We start from the raw sequence: 16,454 nt of genomic DNA, 5'->3' as shown, positions 1-16,454 counted from the left end.
CCTCCACCTGATCTGGTCCAGTCTTAACAGGAAAGCCGTAGGCTTGTGTAGAAGACCGTAGGTAAGGGGTGCAGGCCTGGAATCCCAGCTCTTGAGGCAGGAGGACCAAAAGTTCCGGCTAGCCAGGACTTGATGGCAAGATGTCTTAGCAGCAATGGGAGCTATCCAGAAACATGCAGTGGGAGAGTGGATGGCCGAGAGACTCAAGAAGGAATTCTTTCTTGATGCTGAGAAAGCAACAGGTGAAGAGGTCTGGTCTGCGCCCGAAAGTCTACAGGAAAGACCAGATTCTCAGGCACAGGACAGAGGGGCGCTGCAGATGACATCATCTGTGTAGATGATGTTCTCTCTGCCCTCTGTTGCTCCCAGCATCCTTAGTCAATCAATAAATATGTCCAAGACCTAGAGAGGCCCCTGCAGGGACTCACCACTGTCCCAGCTGTCTCCCTGTCCCGCCTCCCCTGCCTCCCGCCCCGTTGGCCAGTCCCCACGCCCACACACCCAGGGCTGCCTCATCTGGTACTGATTATCCTGCTGCTGCTGCTGCTGCTGCTGCTGAACTCAGCACTATCCCCTACACAATGCTGCCTGCCGCCCTAACCTCCCTCCTGGGGCCCTTCCTGGTGGCCTGGGTACTCCCTCTTGCCCGAGGCCAGACCCCCAACTATACCAGGTAGGTCTCATGTCTTTCAGATGGCTTCCAGAGGGAGCTTCGAAATGCTTGTGACTCCTGGGAGGGCTGTGCTTGGGGGGATCTTGCGGGCTCTCCTGCTAGTAACCCGGTTGCACTCCCCATCTTCCTCCTCAGATTCCTGTTCTCCCTGTCTGCTGCAGAGCCATGCTGGTCCGCAGACTGCCTCTGTCTCCACTCCTTTACGACTGTTCTTCTGCCCTAAATCTCCCTTTCCAACCAGAGCCATGCCTTTCCATGGAGTTTGAACCCAGAAAGCCAAGACCTTGAACTTGTCTTTTGGCTGACATTCAGGAAATGAGGTTGGGGGAAGGGCAGCAAGCAGAAAGTCAGATCTGGTCCTTATAACTGGAGCCCGGCGCAGGGCAGAGGTGGGAGCCCCAACTGTATGTCCACTGTTGCTCCCCGCATCTCTCTTACCCCCTCCCCCTCATGGCCTCATGGCTTGTCACATCTGGAAGTAGTTAAGCGGCTCCTGTCCTTGACTGCCTGGCAGGGCAAGGAGGGGTAGAGAAAGCTAGGGGACTGAGGAGGATTCCGGGAATTCCTGTCGGTGTGGGGGTGGAGCCTCTCGGGGCTGGAGAGATGCCCGTTGCCTAAACCCACTTGGTCCTTGGATGGGAGTCCCTGCCTCACAGGCTGAGGCTTTTCCAGCACATCCTCCCGTGTTGCCTGGGGTTTCCCATTCTGAGGACCCTCCCTGACACCCTTCTGTCCTCTAGACCCGTGTTCCTGTGTGGAGGGGACGTGACGGGAGAGTCGGGTTACGTGGCAAGTGAGGGTTTCCCCAACCTCTACCCCCCAAATAAGAAGTGCATCTGGACAGTCACGGTGAGAAAGGAGGCCCTCTGGCCTCTCTGCCTTCCATCAGTCTCCATGGCAAAAGACACCCCACCACCACCACATCACCGGAGTCCGGGAAGCCCTCTTCTCCCCTTTGCTCGGAAGGCTGTCAGGCTCCACAGTGACGAGCTCTGGCGAATCCTGACCTTCCCACCCCTTGTCCTCCCTGTTACTGGAAATGGAACCTGGGACTTAGACACACTAGGCCAGAGTTGTACCACTAAGGCACATCCCAACCTCTTATTTATTTAGGATTCTTGTTTGTTTTTCTGTGTGGTGTGTGGTGTGTGTGTGTGTGTGAGAGAGAGAGAGAGAATGGGGGGTATGTGTGAGTGTGTGTGTGAGTGTTTGTGTGTGGTGTGTGTATGGTGTGTGTGTATGTGTGTGAGAGAGTGTTTGTGGTGTGTGCATGGTGTGTGTGGGTGTGTATGTGTGTGTGGTGTGTGTATGTGTGGTGTGTACATGGTGGGTGTGAGTGTGTATGTGTATGGTGTGTGAGAGTGTATGGTGTGTGAGAGAGTGTGTGTGGTGTGTGTATATGAGTATGTGTGTATGTGTGTGGTGTGTGTGTATGTGTGGTGTGTATGGTGGGTATGAGTGTGTATGTGTATGGTGTGTGTATATGTGTATGTGTGTGTGAGTGTGTGTGTGTGAGTGTGTATGTGTGTGCTATGTTGGATGTTCTAGAATTCTACCACTCCCCACCCTATTTCCTAGAGACAAAGTCTCTAAATCTAGAGCGAGTCTAAAGGTCAGCAAACCCCAGTGACCCTCCTGTCTGCCCCCATAGGGCATGTGTGGAGACTTTAAACGTGGCCTCTTATATGGGCTCTGGGGATTTGAACTTGAGCCACCTCCTCAAGCTCCTTCACTTTTTGTTTCTGAGACAGGGTCTATGTAAATTATGGGTCTTGCATTTTTGATCCTCCAGCCTCAGTTTCCCAAATAGCTTGGATCACAGACATGCACTCAGGGTACTGAGTCTTAATTCTGTGTTTTTGGAGGCCAGGTCTCGCTGTGTAGTTGAGGCTGGCTTTGCCAGCATGGTAGATCTGGGATTACAAGTGTGAGCTGCCATACCTAGTTTAAGTCTTCTTTTCTTATTTTTTTTAGTGGTAACAAATGCTGAGTCTCTACCCCTAATTGGGCCCGTTCTCTCCCTCCAGGGACCACAAGCGGGGAGTAGAGCCTAGGCCCTCTGAGCGGCACTAGCCAGGGGCTGTTTCTCTGGGAAGTACTTGGGGGAGGGGGTGATGCTCACTGTTGGGGTTGTTTGGGGCCTGATTGTGTGGGTCCCCGCCCCCCCCCTTTTATCAGGTGCCTGAGGGCCAGACTGTGTCGCTGTCCTTCCGAGTCTTCGATATGGAGCTCCACCCTTCCTGCCGCTATGACGCTCTGGAGGTCTTTGCTGGGTCCGGGACCTCAGGCCAGCGACTTGGCCGCTTCTGTGGTACCTTCAGGCCTGCGCCTGTAGTCGCCCCTGGCAACCAGGTGACTTTACGGATGACAACTGACGAGGGCACTGGGGGACGAGGCTTCCTGCTCTGGTACAGCGGCCGGGCCACCTCAGGCACTGGTGAGCATCCGTGCCCCCTCCTCCCCCTCTCCTCGCCCCGCCCTGGTTCAGGTCCCCACCCCTGCCCTAACCTCCACCCTCCCCAGATTACTCCCAAGAGTTAGGGTCACCATCACTCCCTTTCTTCTCACTAACCGTCCCTTCAGTCCCTCCTCCTGGTCTTCTCTCCCCCTCCCGCTCCCACCACCCCTCTTCCAGGGCCTCCCCCAGGTGCGAGGCGGAAATGGGTCCTGGACCCACGGGTGGAATGGGCGGCCTGGGGTTACTGGGACGGTGAGTAACAGCCCGCCCCCCTCCCGCAATCGGGCTCCTCTGGCAAGCGTAAGGGGGGCGCCCTGAAGCTGGGGGCCAGGATTGCCTCACTGGAGCCCCCATACCCAGCTCTGGGATCCCGATTGCGGTCCCATCACCCCCTCCCGGCAGCACAAGTCTCTCCGGACTGTTTCAGGCAGAGATCTCGTCAGAGAGGTCTCCCTCACAACATGAGCGCTCTCTAGCCTGCTTAAGAGGGTTCTTCTGCTAGGCCGGGATGGAGAGATGGGATCTCCTAGGGGAAGAGGCGTGGTGCGGCGGGTCGGGGAGGGACCAGAAGGGATCCATTTCCTCTCTGTTGGGCGCCCCAGCCCTGTCTTCCCAGCCATTCGCTGACCCGCCCCCTTTCTTGTTCCCTCATCTTGAGACCCAGACTTCCTAGCTTCCTGCCAGCCCCCAGTCCAGAGCTCTCTAGCTGACGGAGGGTCTCCACCGCCCCCCACCCGGCCCCTCTCTTCCCTTCTCAGAGCACCAGTTTTGCGGGGGGCGGATGGAGAAGGCCCAGGGAACCCTGACCACGCCCAATTGGCCTGAGTCGGATTACCCCCCAGGCATCAGCTGTTCCTGGCACATCATCGCACCCTCAGACCAGGTATTGACCCTCTTGCCTGGGCTACTCGCCAGGCACCCTGGCAGCATCCTTAAAGCAGACGGGCAGCACAGTTGTGTGTCCTGATCCCTGAGCTTGCCCTGGTAGAGACCGAAACCAGACCCAGACCGCTTACATGCAAGCAGAAATGACAAAAGGGCCACTGCTGGCCTTAGGGGAGGGGAGTGCATGGTCCCGATAGGAGGAACTTCGTGTTGCACTAATGGGGTGGAGTTCTGTCCATTGGGAGTGAGTTGACCTCGCCACCAAGTCAGAGGATGCTTCCTGTAGAGTGTGGATGTGTGTGCGTGTGTGTGTGTGTGTGTGTGTGTGTGTGTGTGTGTGTGTGTGAGACCCTTAGGTTAGCAGTGTGAAAACGTTAAAGAGGGAACAAGGGAACTTACTATTGGTGCTACCACCAAGTACTCCTGGGGCTGAGGAGGTGCAGGGCAGTACCTGTCCACCTTGGCCTGTCCCACCTCCACCAGGTGATCATGCTAACCTTTGGGAAGTTCGATGTGGAACCTGACACGTACTGCCGCTACGACTCTGTCAGCGTGTTCAACGGAGCTGTGAGTGATGACTCGAAGAGGCTGGGCAAGTTTTGTGGAGACAAGGCCCCTAGGTGAGGGATGGACCCTTGGCTGGCACTCTTGGGGCTAACCCTCACCCCTATGTGAATAGTTGTCGAGGCCATGCAGGGCTGGGGGAGGCTCAGCTGACCAGGCAAAATGTGAGCTCCAGGATTTCAAAGCATGGGTCTGAACAAGTATAGGAGCTGGCAAAGGTTTAGTGTGTCTTCTGGGGTCTGCAGCGCCGAGGGCTCTGGGGTGTGGGAGGACTAGTTTAAGGTTGGCCACTGGGGACAGAACAAGGCACAAAGTCTTCCCTGACGCCTCAGCCAATTCTCCTCTGTCCTCTGCAGCCCCATCTCTTCCGAAGGGAATGAGCTCTTGGTCCAGTTTGTGTCTGATCTCAGTGTCACCGCAGATGGCTTCTCAGCCTCCTACAAGACCCTGCCACGGGGTGCTGTGGAAAAGGAGCTTGCTCCAAGCCCAGGGGAGGATGTGCAGCTTGGTCCCCAGTCCCGCTCTGACCCAAAGACAGGAGCTGGGCCCAAAGTCAAACCACCCAGCAAACCTAAATCCCAACCTGCAGAGAAACCTGAGGTCTCCCCTGACACCCGGGAAACTCCAGCGGCCCCGGGTGAGTTAGCATGAAGAGGTGGAAGAAGGGGCCGGAGAGAAGCTCAGTGGTTAGAGCACTGGCTGCTCATCCAGAGGACCGCGGCTTGATTCCCAGTGCCCATGTGGGCAGCTCACAACCATCAGTGACTCCGGACTTGGAGTAAAGGAAGCACTAAGATCTTCCTCTGTTCTGTCATTCACTCAGCACTCAGGGATGCAGGCCTCCTGCCGAGTGTCTGGATCTGGTGCTGGGAAGCAGTGCTGCCTGGGGCTCTGGGCTGCCAAGTACATGGCTGCTGCGATTTCAGATGTGACTGGCTAGGGCAGGGTTTGTGGAGAGTCCCCAGGGAGGGCTGACGGCACGGCTCAGCGGTGATCTTCCCTAACCCTCACAAAAAGGGCTGGAAGTGCAGCTCAGACCCGCAGTGGCAAGGCATTGCCTAGAATGCCCCAGGGAGGGTGGAAGGGCGTGGCTCAGCCCTAGGGCCCTGCCTAGTCCGCATCAGACTCTGCCTCTACTCCTAGCACTGAGCAAGGCAAATGGTCCTGCCTGTCCTCCAAAGCAGCACTGTCTCTCCTAGGTGCAGCCAGTGTCACCTGCCCCAAGCAGTACAAGCGACTAGGCACCTTGCAGAGCAACTTTTGTGCCAGTAGTCTGGGTAAGACTCTCCATCCTGCCCTCCCGACTCCCCACGCCCTCATCCAAGTCCAGCCCTAGCCACTGGGCTCTTCTCTCTCACCCCCATCCTTCCACAGTGGTGACTGGAACAGTGAAGACCATGGTCCGAGGCCCAGGGGAGGGACTCACTGTCACCATCAGTCTCCTTGGTGTTTACAAAAGCGGAGGACTGGACCTGCCTTCTCCACCCAGTGACACCCCTCTGAAGCTCTATGTGCCCTGCAGGCAGATGCCCCCCATGAAGAAAGGTAGGGGGCGTGGGATATGGGGATGAGTACCGAGCACACTAGCCAAGGTGCAAGGTCTGATCAGGGTGTCACCAGGTCTTGCTAACTTCAGGGTGTCACCAGGTGTCACTGAGTTCTCAATCCCCTCCCCTCCCAGGAGCCAGTTACCTGTTGATGGGTCAGGTGGAAGAAAGCAGAGACCCCATCCTTCCTCCAGAGAGCTTCGTGGTTCCCTACAAGCCCAACCAGGACCAGATCCTCAGTAACCTAAGCAAGCGGAAGTGTCCCTCCCAGCCTAGGACAGCGGCCTGAGGTCCTAGCCAGATGCAGCCTCCGTGTATGGTGCTCTCATCCAAATAAATGCTCCTGACTCAGGAAGGGGTCACAGATCAGTTCTGTGGCTGTGCGTGGGGTGTGCATCTTGCATTTCAGAGCACTGTTTCTTTGAGGGTGAGCTCGGGCTTATACAAGCTAGGCAAGTGCGCTACAGCTGAAGATAGCGCTCTATCTTCAGCCTTCAGAATACTCTTTTAGTTACACATGGTAGGGGCCAGGCTGGGTGGTGGTGCATCCCTCTGATCCCTTAGGAGGCAGAGGCAGGTGCATCTCTGAGTTCAAGGCCAGCCTGGTCTACAGAGTGAGTTCCAGGACAGCCAGGGCTACACTGAGGAACCTGCCTCAAACACACAAAAACAAACAAAAGAACACATGCTAAGGGCAGGCGAGCTGGCTCAGTGGGCAGAGGCACCTGCTACCTAAAGACCTCAATCCCATCCCTGGACCCACATGGTGAAAGGGGGAACTGACTCCTGTAAAGTTGTTCTCTGCCGTCCACACATGCATGGTCTCACACACACACACACACACACACACACACACACACACACACACACACACTTTGGTAAAACACAACGAAAGGAAGTAAGTTAGGAGGATGGGAAGTGGCTTAGTGCTCACACGGTGACTGCCAGCACCCACATAAGTAAGCAGGCACAGCAGGGTGCACCTGTAACCCAGGGAGGCAGAGGTAAGAGGACCCATTAGACTTGCTGGCTAGCCAACCTAGTCCAGCGAGCTTCAATTTCAGCGAGAGACCGTGTGTCCCCGCGAGGGCGACTGTGAGGCACTCGGCATTACGCCTGATGATCTGAGTTCAGTCTGTAGACCCCACATAGTGGGAAGAGAATGAACCTCAGCAGGTTGTTCTCTGCCTTCTACACGTGCACGTGTGACATGTGTCATGGCACACGTGTCCCCGCAAACATACATAATGCACCAAAAATAAAAACTTAAGTATTGCTTAAAAATAAGTAATAAGGTGAAGAGCGACTTGAGAAAACGCCCGCTGTTGACTTCTGGACACCACCTATGCACACCACACAGTAAAGGGTACAGAGGAGGCCGGGCGGTGGTGGCGCACACCTTTAATCCCAGCACTCGGGAGGCAGAGGCAGGCGGATCTCTGTGAGTTCGAGGACAGCCTGGTCTACAAAGTGAGTTCCAGGACAGCCTCCAAAGCCACAGAGAAACCCTGTCTCGAAAAACCAAAAACAAACAAAAAGAGTACGGAGAAGAAGCTAGCGCTCACGGCTTCGAAGCTAAGGTTAGGTGGCTCTTCCAGAGTTGGGTTTGGCTCCCAGCACCCACACGGTGGCTCTGTAACTAGTTTCCAGAACATCCAATGCCCTCTTTTGACCTCTGCAGGCAGCAGCATTCGTAAGTGGTCACAGCATACATGCACCCGACACATATTAATCTATCTTCTCCCCCTTCCCCTCTCTGTCTGTCTCTGTCTCTGTCTCTCTCACACACACAGAGTAAACGAAGCTGGAGAGGTGGCTCAGTGGTTTAGCACTGACTGCTCTTCCAGAGGACCCGGGTTCAATTCCCATCTCCCTCTTCCTATTATTGTTTTAAACAAGATCTTGTCTTGCCTAACATGGTCTTCAACTTACCATGTGGCCCAGGCTGGCCTAGAATTTGCAGTCCTTAGTTTCTGGAATACTGGGATGGCAGGTGAGTGCCCTATCAACTCGCTTCCCCCCCCGCCCTTTTCTTTTTGAGACAGGGTTTCTCTGTATTGTTTTGGAGGCTGTCCTGGAACTCCATCTGTAGACCAGGTTGCCTCTGCCTCCCAAGGCATGCACCACTGCCCCCTCCCCGTCAGCTTCTTTTTTCCCTAACCATATTAATTGTGATTACTAGTTTTATAGAAATATAATGAGCTCGTCATGGCATTTTTATACGTTTGATCACATTCACCGCCACCGTGTCTCGTGTCCTGCATTCCTGTGCATTCCCTTCCCTTCCCAGGTAGTTCTCCTGACTTCTGGGTGGTTCTTTCTTTGTTTGTTTTTGGTGAACCAGTGAGTTTTATTAGGGTTGCTTCCAAGAGCGTAGAAAACTTATTAGGGGTTATCCCAAGGAAGAAAATGTCTCTCCCTTTCTAGCAATTATTATCTACCCATAGAGACGGGGCCTCTTAAGTCCCTCTTTTTAAAAAAAAGTCTTTTATTAGGGCTCAAGAGCTGGCTCAGAGGTTAAGAGCACTAACTGGTTCTTTCAGAGGTCCCGAGTTCAATTCCCAGCAACCACACACCATCATCCACAATGAGATTTGATGCCCTCTTCCGCCGTGCAGGCAAATATAAACAAACCTCTTTTAAAAGATTTATTCATGTACATCGAGTGTTTCATCAGCACGTATATGAACCACGTACGGGAAGAGGTCAGATGAGGGCGTCCGATCCCATGACCCTGGAGTTATTACGTGGTTATGAAGCACTAAGCGAACGCCGGGACCGAACCTGGGTCCTTTTAACCGCTGGGCTAACCCTTCACTACCCCTCCCTTTTTAAAAACATAAAAAATAAAAAAGTGTCACCAAAGCTGGCCGAGACTCTGGCTTATCCAGTTCCGCTCACTGATGACCATCAACCTTACGTCACTGTGCACGCACGTTTTCTCAGGCATAATTATGCAGGAAGGAAAGAAAAGCGGAATGAAAAGAAAAAAGAGAAAAGTCTAGAGCCCAGCACGCCTCTCCGGGTTCCTGTCAGACCAGCGCGGGAGCTCGGCGCCGGGAGCCACGCCCCCGAGCCGGGAACCACGCCCCCGAGGCGCCGCCGCCAATCACGAGCACCGAGAGGGCAGCGCTTGGTCTTTGACGAGCCACCAATCGGCGTGCAGGTGGGCGGAAGCGACGAGCATCGACCCATGAGAGGGGCCGTACGGCGGAAGTGCCTTAGGAGACTTCCGGGAAGATGGCGCCCTTGGCCTGGAGGCGAGTCGCCCGGAGGGAACTTTGACTGCAAGGTGGCTGTAGTAGGGCGGGCGGCCATTCGGAGGTGGAGTGCCGGAGAGGGCACGGGCCGGCTTGAGTAGATGGGCCGCAGACAGCGCGGCGGCCTGGAGAGCAGGAGGACTCAAAGGACGGAGTCCGTCCGGAGACCCGGAGCGGGAACGCCCGGAAGGGGCGGGGCTTGCCCACCGTATCGGAAGGCCCGGATGGGGAAGCGACTGGGCGGGCCAGAGTTCAGCTGAGTGGGCGTGGCCGTCGCGGTGCGGTCTGGGGGCGGGGCCTCCAGGCCGCCGGGGCCGGGCTGCAGGGGGCGAGGCTGCGGGGCCCGGGCCTGGGGCTGCGAGGTGCACACCCGGCGGGGAGCCGCGACGGCAGGCCGGGCTCTGCCGCGGCCTCACCCGTGCTCTCTCCCCCCTCGCGCCGCCGGCCCTAGATCCAAGGCCCCCTGAGCCTCCCGAGCTCTGCCCTCGGATGTCCGACCGCCCAGAGCCTGCATGCGCCGTGGGGCGCCCCAGGACCAGGAGCTGGTGGGTCCCGGGGCCCCTGGGCGGGGGCCGCGGGGCTCCCCTTCCTCCCCAGGACCCGTCGTCCCGGTGCTCGTCTTTCCTCCGGATCTAGTATTCAGGGCGGACCAAAGGAGTGGACCCCGGCAGCTGCTGACCCTCTACAACCCCACGGGAACCGCGCTTCGCTTCCGAGGTGAAGTGGCGAGCGCCTGGGTCCCGGGTTCCGGGGGTTGGTAGCAGGGTATGGAAGGGTTATGTGAGCTGGAGGAGTCAGTCAAGTAAGAGCAAGATGACCGGTCTGCAAAGACGACGTCCGTCTCCGTCTGGGGTGGCGGACGGAAGGGGCTCCGGTGACCCGCCGTTTGCAAAGCCTGCCTACGGTCTCCTTGTGTGCCCTTATCCCACAGTTCTGTGTACAGCGCCCGCCAAGTACACGGTGTTCGATGCGGAAGGCTACGTGAAGCCGCAGTCTTGCATTGACATGTGAGTGGGAGGGGTAGGGGGCAGCCAGGCGGCTCCACCTGTTGCCTTTGGTCTGAGGCGTTGTCGCCTGCCCGCTGGCTGCAGTCACTCTGGGGAGAGTTTCTGGGGGAGGAGATCTGGCTTCGCTTGGTTGGCTGCTTCTCACTTACTTCCTCCCAACGGGTCAGTGTGATACGGCACGTGGCCCCCGTCCCCAGCCACTATGATGTCCAGGACCGATTCCGAATTGAGCTGTCAGAGGAGGGGGCTGAGGGACGTGTGGTTGGACGAAAAGACATCACCTCTGTTCTTCGGGCCCCAGCCTACCCCCTGGAGCTTCAAGGACATTCTGAGCCAACACCCAACCCAGCGCCTCCTGCGTGGACAGGACCAACCCCAGCCAGACACCTGCAGGAGAGTGAGTTAATGGATTCTTAGTGTGTGTGTTTGTGGTGTTGTGTGTGTATTATTCTGCGTGCCTGCCTGCCTGAGTGTGTGTAGGCCAAAGGTTAATTTTACTGTCTCTCTCCTTTATGTTTTGAGACAGGGTCTCTCCCTGAATCTAAAACACGTTGATTTGGCTAGGCTAGTTAACTTCAGAATTCAGCAGCTACCTGTCTCCACCACCCAAAGACTGGGATTTTAGGCACACACTACCACGCCCAGGTTTTTCCGGGGTACTGGGCATCTGAATTCAGGTCCTCATGCTTGCTCTGAGTCATTTCTCCATGATTCTGGGTTTTCTGTAGTACTGGGGATTCACCTGGTACCTAAGGCATACCAAGAAAACACTCCACTGCTGAGCAGTATCCCCAGTCCTGCCGTGGGGACTCCTGAATTCTACAGGGAGAGAAGGAGTAGTGTTACCCTAAAAATTAACTAAGTGAGGTTTGAAGAAGCCTCTAGGTTCAGGCGCGTGCGTGCGTGCGTGCGTGCGTGCGTAGATGTTCCTGGATGAGGTTTTCTATCCGGGTGAATGAAGAAGACTTTGCTGTTGCTCTGGTTTCCAGCTTGTAACCAGAGGGACAGTTCTTCCCGAGCTCCAACTGCAGGGGCTACTATCAGGTGCCAGCTACGTCCAGCTCAGTGAGACCCTGTACTGAGCAGTTGTGCTCTTGTGTCCTGGGCATGGGAGACATAGAGGCGCTGTCTGCTAGCCCAGGACACCAAGGACACAGTACTGAAGGCAGGGGGAAGAGGAGGGACCAGAGGACAGAGCTTCTTGTGGCTTTAGAACAGAGGCTCCCAGGAGGAGAGGGCACCCCTAGGGTGCCTTTGGAGGACAATAAAATGCAAACACAAAGGCCAGCGTGATGGTACAAGCCTGGGATACCACCATTCGGGGCTGCAAGGAAGGAAGAAAGTAGTGTTGCAGGTTCCAAGCCAGCCTGGCTACACAGTAACATTAGAAAAACGGGGCGGCGGGAGTGCGGCAATACCTCGGTTGGTAAAGTGTTTGCTACATAAGAGTTAAGAACCTGGGGCTGGAGAGACGGCTCCTGCGGGGACAGGACCAACCCCAGCCAGACACCTTCAGGAGAGTGAGCTGCTCTTCCAAAGGACCTGGGTTCAATTCTCAGCATCCACATGGCAGCTCACAACTGTCTGTAACTCCAGTTCCAGGGGATCTGACACCTTCACATCAATGCATATAAAATAAATTAAAAAAGAAAAAAAGAACAAGAACCTGAGTTCAGTCCCCAGCACCCATATCATGGTAACATTGTATTTGGAATTAGTTCTGAGGAGGCAGAGACAGGCAGATCCTTGGGGCTGTCTGACTAGTCCGCCTGTCTAACAGAGAAGTCCAGGTCCCATTGGGAGGCCTCATTTCCCAAAAAACAAGCGGGATGGTTCCCGAGGAGCCACGCTCCACGCTTGTGGTTGATTTCGGGTCTGTGTATGTAACACACGTGTACGTGTACCCACCCACCCACATCTATAGACACGGAAGAAAGATAACCAAAGCGGGATATGGTAGTGCACACCTCTATTTCCAGAACTTGGGAGGTGGAGGCAGGAGGTCAGAAGTTCAAGGCCATCCTTGGCCACCTAATGACTTTGAGGTCATCCTAGACTACATGCATGTGAGTCCCTGTCTCAAGTGAATAATATGCGAGTAAACCCCACACAGAGTAACCGCGCCTGCAGTGTTCACCCGACCCCTGGGCCAGCAGCGCTCACGCCCCTCCTTTTGCAGATGCCCGCCAGCAGCTGGCCACCAGCTCCTTCCTGCTCTTCTTGCTGACAGGCGTCATCTCTGTGGCCTTCCTGCTACTGCCGCTGCAGGACGAGCTTGGCAGCCAGCTGCCTCGAGTCCTGCACGTGTCCCTAGGACAGAAGCTGGTGGCAGCCTACGTCCTAGGTGAGCACAGTGGAGGAGCAGCCGGGCCCACTTGCGGAGGAAGGGCGGGGGAAAGGGCGGGGAAGGGCAGGGAAGGGCCGGCCTGCAGTCTGTCTTTCCCACCCTCAGGCCTCCTCACCATGGTGTTCCTCCGGACCTGAGCTCTCAGCTGCACCCACCCACCCTCCTTGCAGGCAGGACCTGAGGCAGCCGCTGTGACGTTTGCCCTTCTCCCAGCCGTCAGGTGTCATCCCTCCCCCCCAGGGATTTATAGTCATTTTCCAAGTTGAATAAAATAAGTTTTAAAAATCAAGATGGGAAGTGTTGGCTCCTTGTCCTTGGCTTCTCACTTTGATTTATTTATCTTTATTTAAATGCTGTGTGGGCTTGAGCAGAAGTCTCCACGTCTGTGTCTTCGAGTGCACATGAGGCACAGAGATCAAAAGACAGCCTTAGGTCTCTCCTCCTACCGTGTGGGCTCCCGGCATTGAACTCTGGCCATCAGACTTGGGGGCAAGTGCCTATACCCTCTGAGCCATAGTGCCAGCCCCTACGTCTTATTTTCTGAGGCAAGGCTCTCACCGAACCTAGAGCTCACCGATTGGCTGAGTTCTCTCACTGGTGAGCTCCACCTCCCCTTCCGGCACCGAGGTTACGCATTCATGCAGCTGTACCGTTCATTATAAACTTGACAGCTTCTAGACTGACCTGGGAGCCAGCTGCTGTGCATCAACAGGGTGACCCTGATTATGCTCACTGAGGCAGGATGGCCACCGGTGTGGGCTGCTCCATTTCATGGGCTGGTCCTGGAATGGGTGGGAGGGAGAGGGAGCTGAGCACTCAGTCTCACTCTGGAAACAGGTGTGGTGTGACCCGCTGGCTTCAGGCCGCTATGACTTCCCGCCATGGCGGACTGAAGTGGAACTGTGAGCTAAAACAAGTCCACGCTTCCTTAACAGCAGCAGGAAAGAAACTAAGACAGCATGGGTGCTGGGATCTGAACGCAGGTCCTCATGCTCGCCCTCCCCACTTTGTAAATCATTTTTAGGTTTTGTTTTTGTTTTTCAAGACAGGGTTTCTCTGTGACTTTGGAGGCTGTCCTGGAACTCACTCTTGTAGACCAGGCTGGTTTCGAACTCACAGAGATCCGCCTGCCTCTGCCTCCGGAGTGCTGAGATTAAAGGTGTACGCCACCGCTCCCCTGCCATTTTTAATTTTGATTTTTCGACACAAGGTTTCTCTGTGTAGCTTTGGCTGTCCTGAAACTCATTCTGTAGACCAGGGTGGCCTCTGCCTCTAAGTACTGGGATTAAAGGTATGTGTCCCTATTGCCCATAAAATAATTTTTAATTTTTTAATAAATACTTATTCTTACGTGCATGAGTATCTCTGCTTGCATGTATGTATGTGCACTACATTCATGTCTGGGGCCTTGCAGAGGTCAGGGGCTGGAGAGATGGCTCAGAGGTTAAGAGCACTGACTGCTCTTCCAGAGGACCTGAGTTCAATTCCCAGCAACCACATGGTGGCTCACAACCATCTGTAATGAGATCTGGTGCCCTCTTCTGGCCTGCAGGCAGAACACTGAATACACAATAAATAAATAAAAATCTTAAGGAGAACAACTGTGTTGGTTCTGGGAACTAGACCTGGGTCCTCTGAAAGAGCAGTCAATGCTGTTCACCAGCCGTTGAGTCTGTGGGTTCCAGGGCCACCACCCACCCCTTTTCCTGGTGCCCAGACGGCCTCTTGTCCCTCCCACTTCCATTCCCAGGTATACAGGGAAAGTAAAAGGGTAAATTAGTAAGATCACGTCTCAGAAGGCCGAAAGAGGCCTAGGCCACACTGGCACAGGCAGAGACAAGCAGAGCTCTATGAATTTGGGGCTAGCCTGGTCTACATGGCTTAGATCAGTCAAGGCTACTTAGTGAGACATGGTCTTGAAAAATATGAAGACAACAAAACGATAATAGCAGAAACAAAAAGAGGGTTAGGATGTGGCTCAGTAGTAGAGCTCGGTGTGTGTGATGAGTCCCTGGATTCAGTTCCTGTAACTGAAGAAAAAGGACACCCCACACACACACCGTTAGAACTGGGGCTTCAGCGCTGTAGTTGAGCAGTTCTCGGCGTGCCTAAGACCTTGGTGTCCTATCCAAGCACCATGAAGGATTAAAAAATTTTCCTTTCACTCACAAATAGAAATTTGCCCCTCAGCCAGTATACCTAGCCTAAAAGCAAACATCTAATTGTGTCTGCTATAATCTTAGTTGTCAACTTGACTATATCTAAAATCAGCCAAAACCCAAGCAACTGGGCATATCTGCAGGGTTTTCTTGGTTGAATCATTTGAGTCCAGAAGTCCCACCCTAAGTCCTGGTCACACTTTCTGGTGGCAGCCCGCATAAAGGGACAGGCAGAAGGAAGCCTTTTCTCACTGCTCACCCTCGCTCTCTGGCGAGGTCTGTCCTGATGCTGGGGCATTCCTCGTGGTGTCAGAACCTGCAGCTCTCCAGGAGTCCTCCAGGCCTCCAGCACCAGCCTGTGCACGCTGAGACATCCAGGGTTGGGGATCTGAATAACTACCGGGTCCCTGGTCTTCCCATCAGGGGGCAGCCATCAGTGCTAACCCAGACCGCAGCCTGTAAGCCACCCCACTAAGTTCCCCCGCTTTTGCATAGACATGCGGGTTTTGGTCAACCTTAGGGAACCTGACCAACACACTACAACCAGTGTTAAGCAGACTGCGCCCCTTTGCAGGGTCGCACACATGTTGCCCACCCCCAGGAGACTTTGCTGACTTTATGACTGCCCGGCCAGCTCAGGCTAGTCTTGAACTTTCCACCCTGTCTTGCCCCTTTTAGTAGACTTTTGGAACCTATGTTGTTGTCATTTATTTATTTTGGGGGGAGGAGACTGGCACAAGCATACCATGGCCTTCAAGTGAAGGTCAAAGGGCAATTTGTGGGATTCCAGTCTACTTCTACCAGGTGAGTTCCAGAGATCACAGTCAGGTCACCAGGCTTGGTGGCAAGCATCTTTACTCACTTAGCCGACTCTCCAGCGCCTCTTTATGAACTCAGCTCCCGTGCGTGGGTCAGGAACCCGGAGGCCTGACACAACCTCACTCTAACTGTGTGGTAAACTGAGGCACAGACAGAGAACAGGGTCTTCAGAAGGCAGCCTGTGGTCTGCCCGCCCTCCTTCAGATGCAGGGAAGCTGTGGAGAAGAGAGAGCCAGGGACACTAGACAGACGGTTGATTGGCAACCGTGAGTCAGCAAGACCGCACAAGACCCAGTCTGTGCCGCGGAGATCAGTTTCCCCAGCTAAGCTCTGGGGCTCTGGGGCTCTGGGGCTCAGGCTTCCATCGTGAAGACAGCAGGGGGCTGGAGCAACAGCCAGAGCTCACAGCTTGAACCACAAGCATGAAGCAGAGAGCACACTGGGACTGGTGTCAGTCTTCAGAAACCTCAAAGGCCACCCAAGCCCGCCCTCCTCCTTCAAAACAACCACCAGCTAGGTACCAAGTATTCAAACACCTGAGGCTTACGGTGACAGCTCAAATTCAAACCTCCAGCTGGAGTTAAGGGCAGGCGTGAGCCACCTGATGTGGTGCTGGGAATTTAATTCACATCTTCTGGAAGAATAGTATGTGCTCTTAACCACTGAGATAGCTCGGAAGCATTCTTCAGAATAGGGTCTTGCTGATGCGGTAGCCCTGGCTGGTATGGGACTTTC

General features: G+C 54.9%; 2 protein-coding genes across 4 annotated transcripts; both read left to right on the top strand.

Moving 5' to 3' along the window:
- The first annotated feature begins 512 nt into the window (after window positions 1-512).
- Window positions 513-6,496, top strand: Pcolce (procollagen C-endopeptidase enhancer). 2 transcript variants are annotated; one of them, XM_040731314.1, is made up of 10 exons: window positions 513-673; window positions 1,414-1,522; window positions 2,852-3,110; window positions 3,309-3,383; window positions 3,890-4,014; window positions 4,500-4,636; window positions 4,937-5,217; window positions 5,780-5,857; window positions 5,955-6,125; window positions 6,262-6,496. In XM_040731314.1, exons 1-10 carry the CDS (start codon window positions 582-584, stop codon window positions 6,414-6,416), a joined length of 1,482 nt encoding a protein of 493 aa, XP_040587248.1. In that variant the 5' UTR covers window positions 513-581; the 3' UTR covers window positions 6,417-6,496. The 2 variants fall into 2 exon arrangements, with proteins under 2 accessions (XP_040587248.1, XP_005080479.1); XM_005080422.4 differs by lacking the exon at window positions 3,309-3,383 and having other exon boundaries at window positions 515-673.
- Window positions 6,497-9,289: 2,793 nt separating this feature from the next.
- Window positions 9,290-13,030, top strand: Mospd3 (motile sperm domain containing 3). Of its 2 annotated transcripts, XM_013120729.3 has the most exons (6): window positions 9,290-9,419; window positions 9,839-10,104; window positions 10,319-10,394; window positions 10,562-10,791; window positions 12,574-12,738; window positions 12,847-13,030. In XM_013120729.3, exons 2-6 carry the CDS (start codon window positions 9,900-9,902, stop codon window positions 12,876-12,878), a joined length of 708 nt encoding a protein of 235 aa, XP_012976183.1. In that variant the 5' UTR covers window positions 9,290-9,419; window positions 9,839-9,899; the 3' UTR covers window positions 12,879-13,030. The 2 variants fall into 2 exon arrangements, with proteins under 2 accessions (XP_012976183.1, XP_005080477.1); XM_005080420.4 differs by lacking the exon at window positions 9,290-9,419 and having other exon boundaries at window positions 9,439-10,104.
- Window positions 13,031-16,454: the final 3,424 nt, after the last annotated feature.

This window comes from Mesocricetus auratus, unplaced genomic scaffold (assembly GCF_017639785.1).
Source record: "Mesocricetus auratus isolate SY011 unplaced genomic scaffold, BCM_Maur_2.0 Super-Scaffold_100025, whole genome shotgun sequence".
Classification (NCBI taxonomy): domain Eukaryota; kingdom Metazoa; phylum Chordata; class Mammalia; order Rodentia; family Cricetidae; genus Mesocricetus; species Mesocricetus auratus.
Note: the sequence above shows the minus strand (reverse complement) of the source record. Positions and strands in the feature narration are given on the sequence as shown.

Excerpts from the sequence above, each read along its gene's own strand:
- Pcolce (XM_040731314.1), top strand. The coding sequence starts at position 582 with ATGCTGCCTGCCGCCCTAACCTCCCTCCTGGGGCCCTTCCTGGTGGCC. Across the intron at positions 1,523-2,851 it reads AGTGCATCTGGACAGTCACG|GTGCCTGAGGGCCAGACTGT; the intron begins GTGAGAAAGGAG and ends CCCTTTTATCAG. Across the intron at positions 6,126-6,261 it reads GATGCCCCCCATGAAGAAAG|GAGCCAGTTACCTGTTGATG; the intron begins GTAGGGGGCGTG and ends CTCCCCTCCCAG.
- Mospd3 (XM_013120729.3), top strand. The coding sequence starts at position 9,900 with ATGCGCCGTGGGGCGCCCCAGGACCAGGAGCTGGTGGGTCCCGGGGCC. Across the intron at positions 10,105-10,318 it reads AACCGCGCTTCGCTTCCGAG|TTCTGTGTACAGCGCCCGCC; the intron begins GTGAAGTGGCGA and ends CTTATCCCACAG. Across the intron at positions 12,739-12,846 it reads GGTGGCAGCCTACGTCCTAG|GCCTCCTCACCATGGTGTTC; the intron begins GTGAGCACAGTG and ends TCCCACCCTCAG.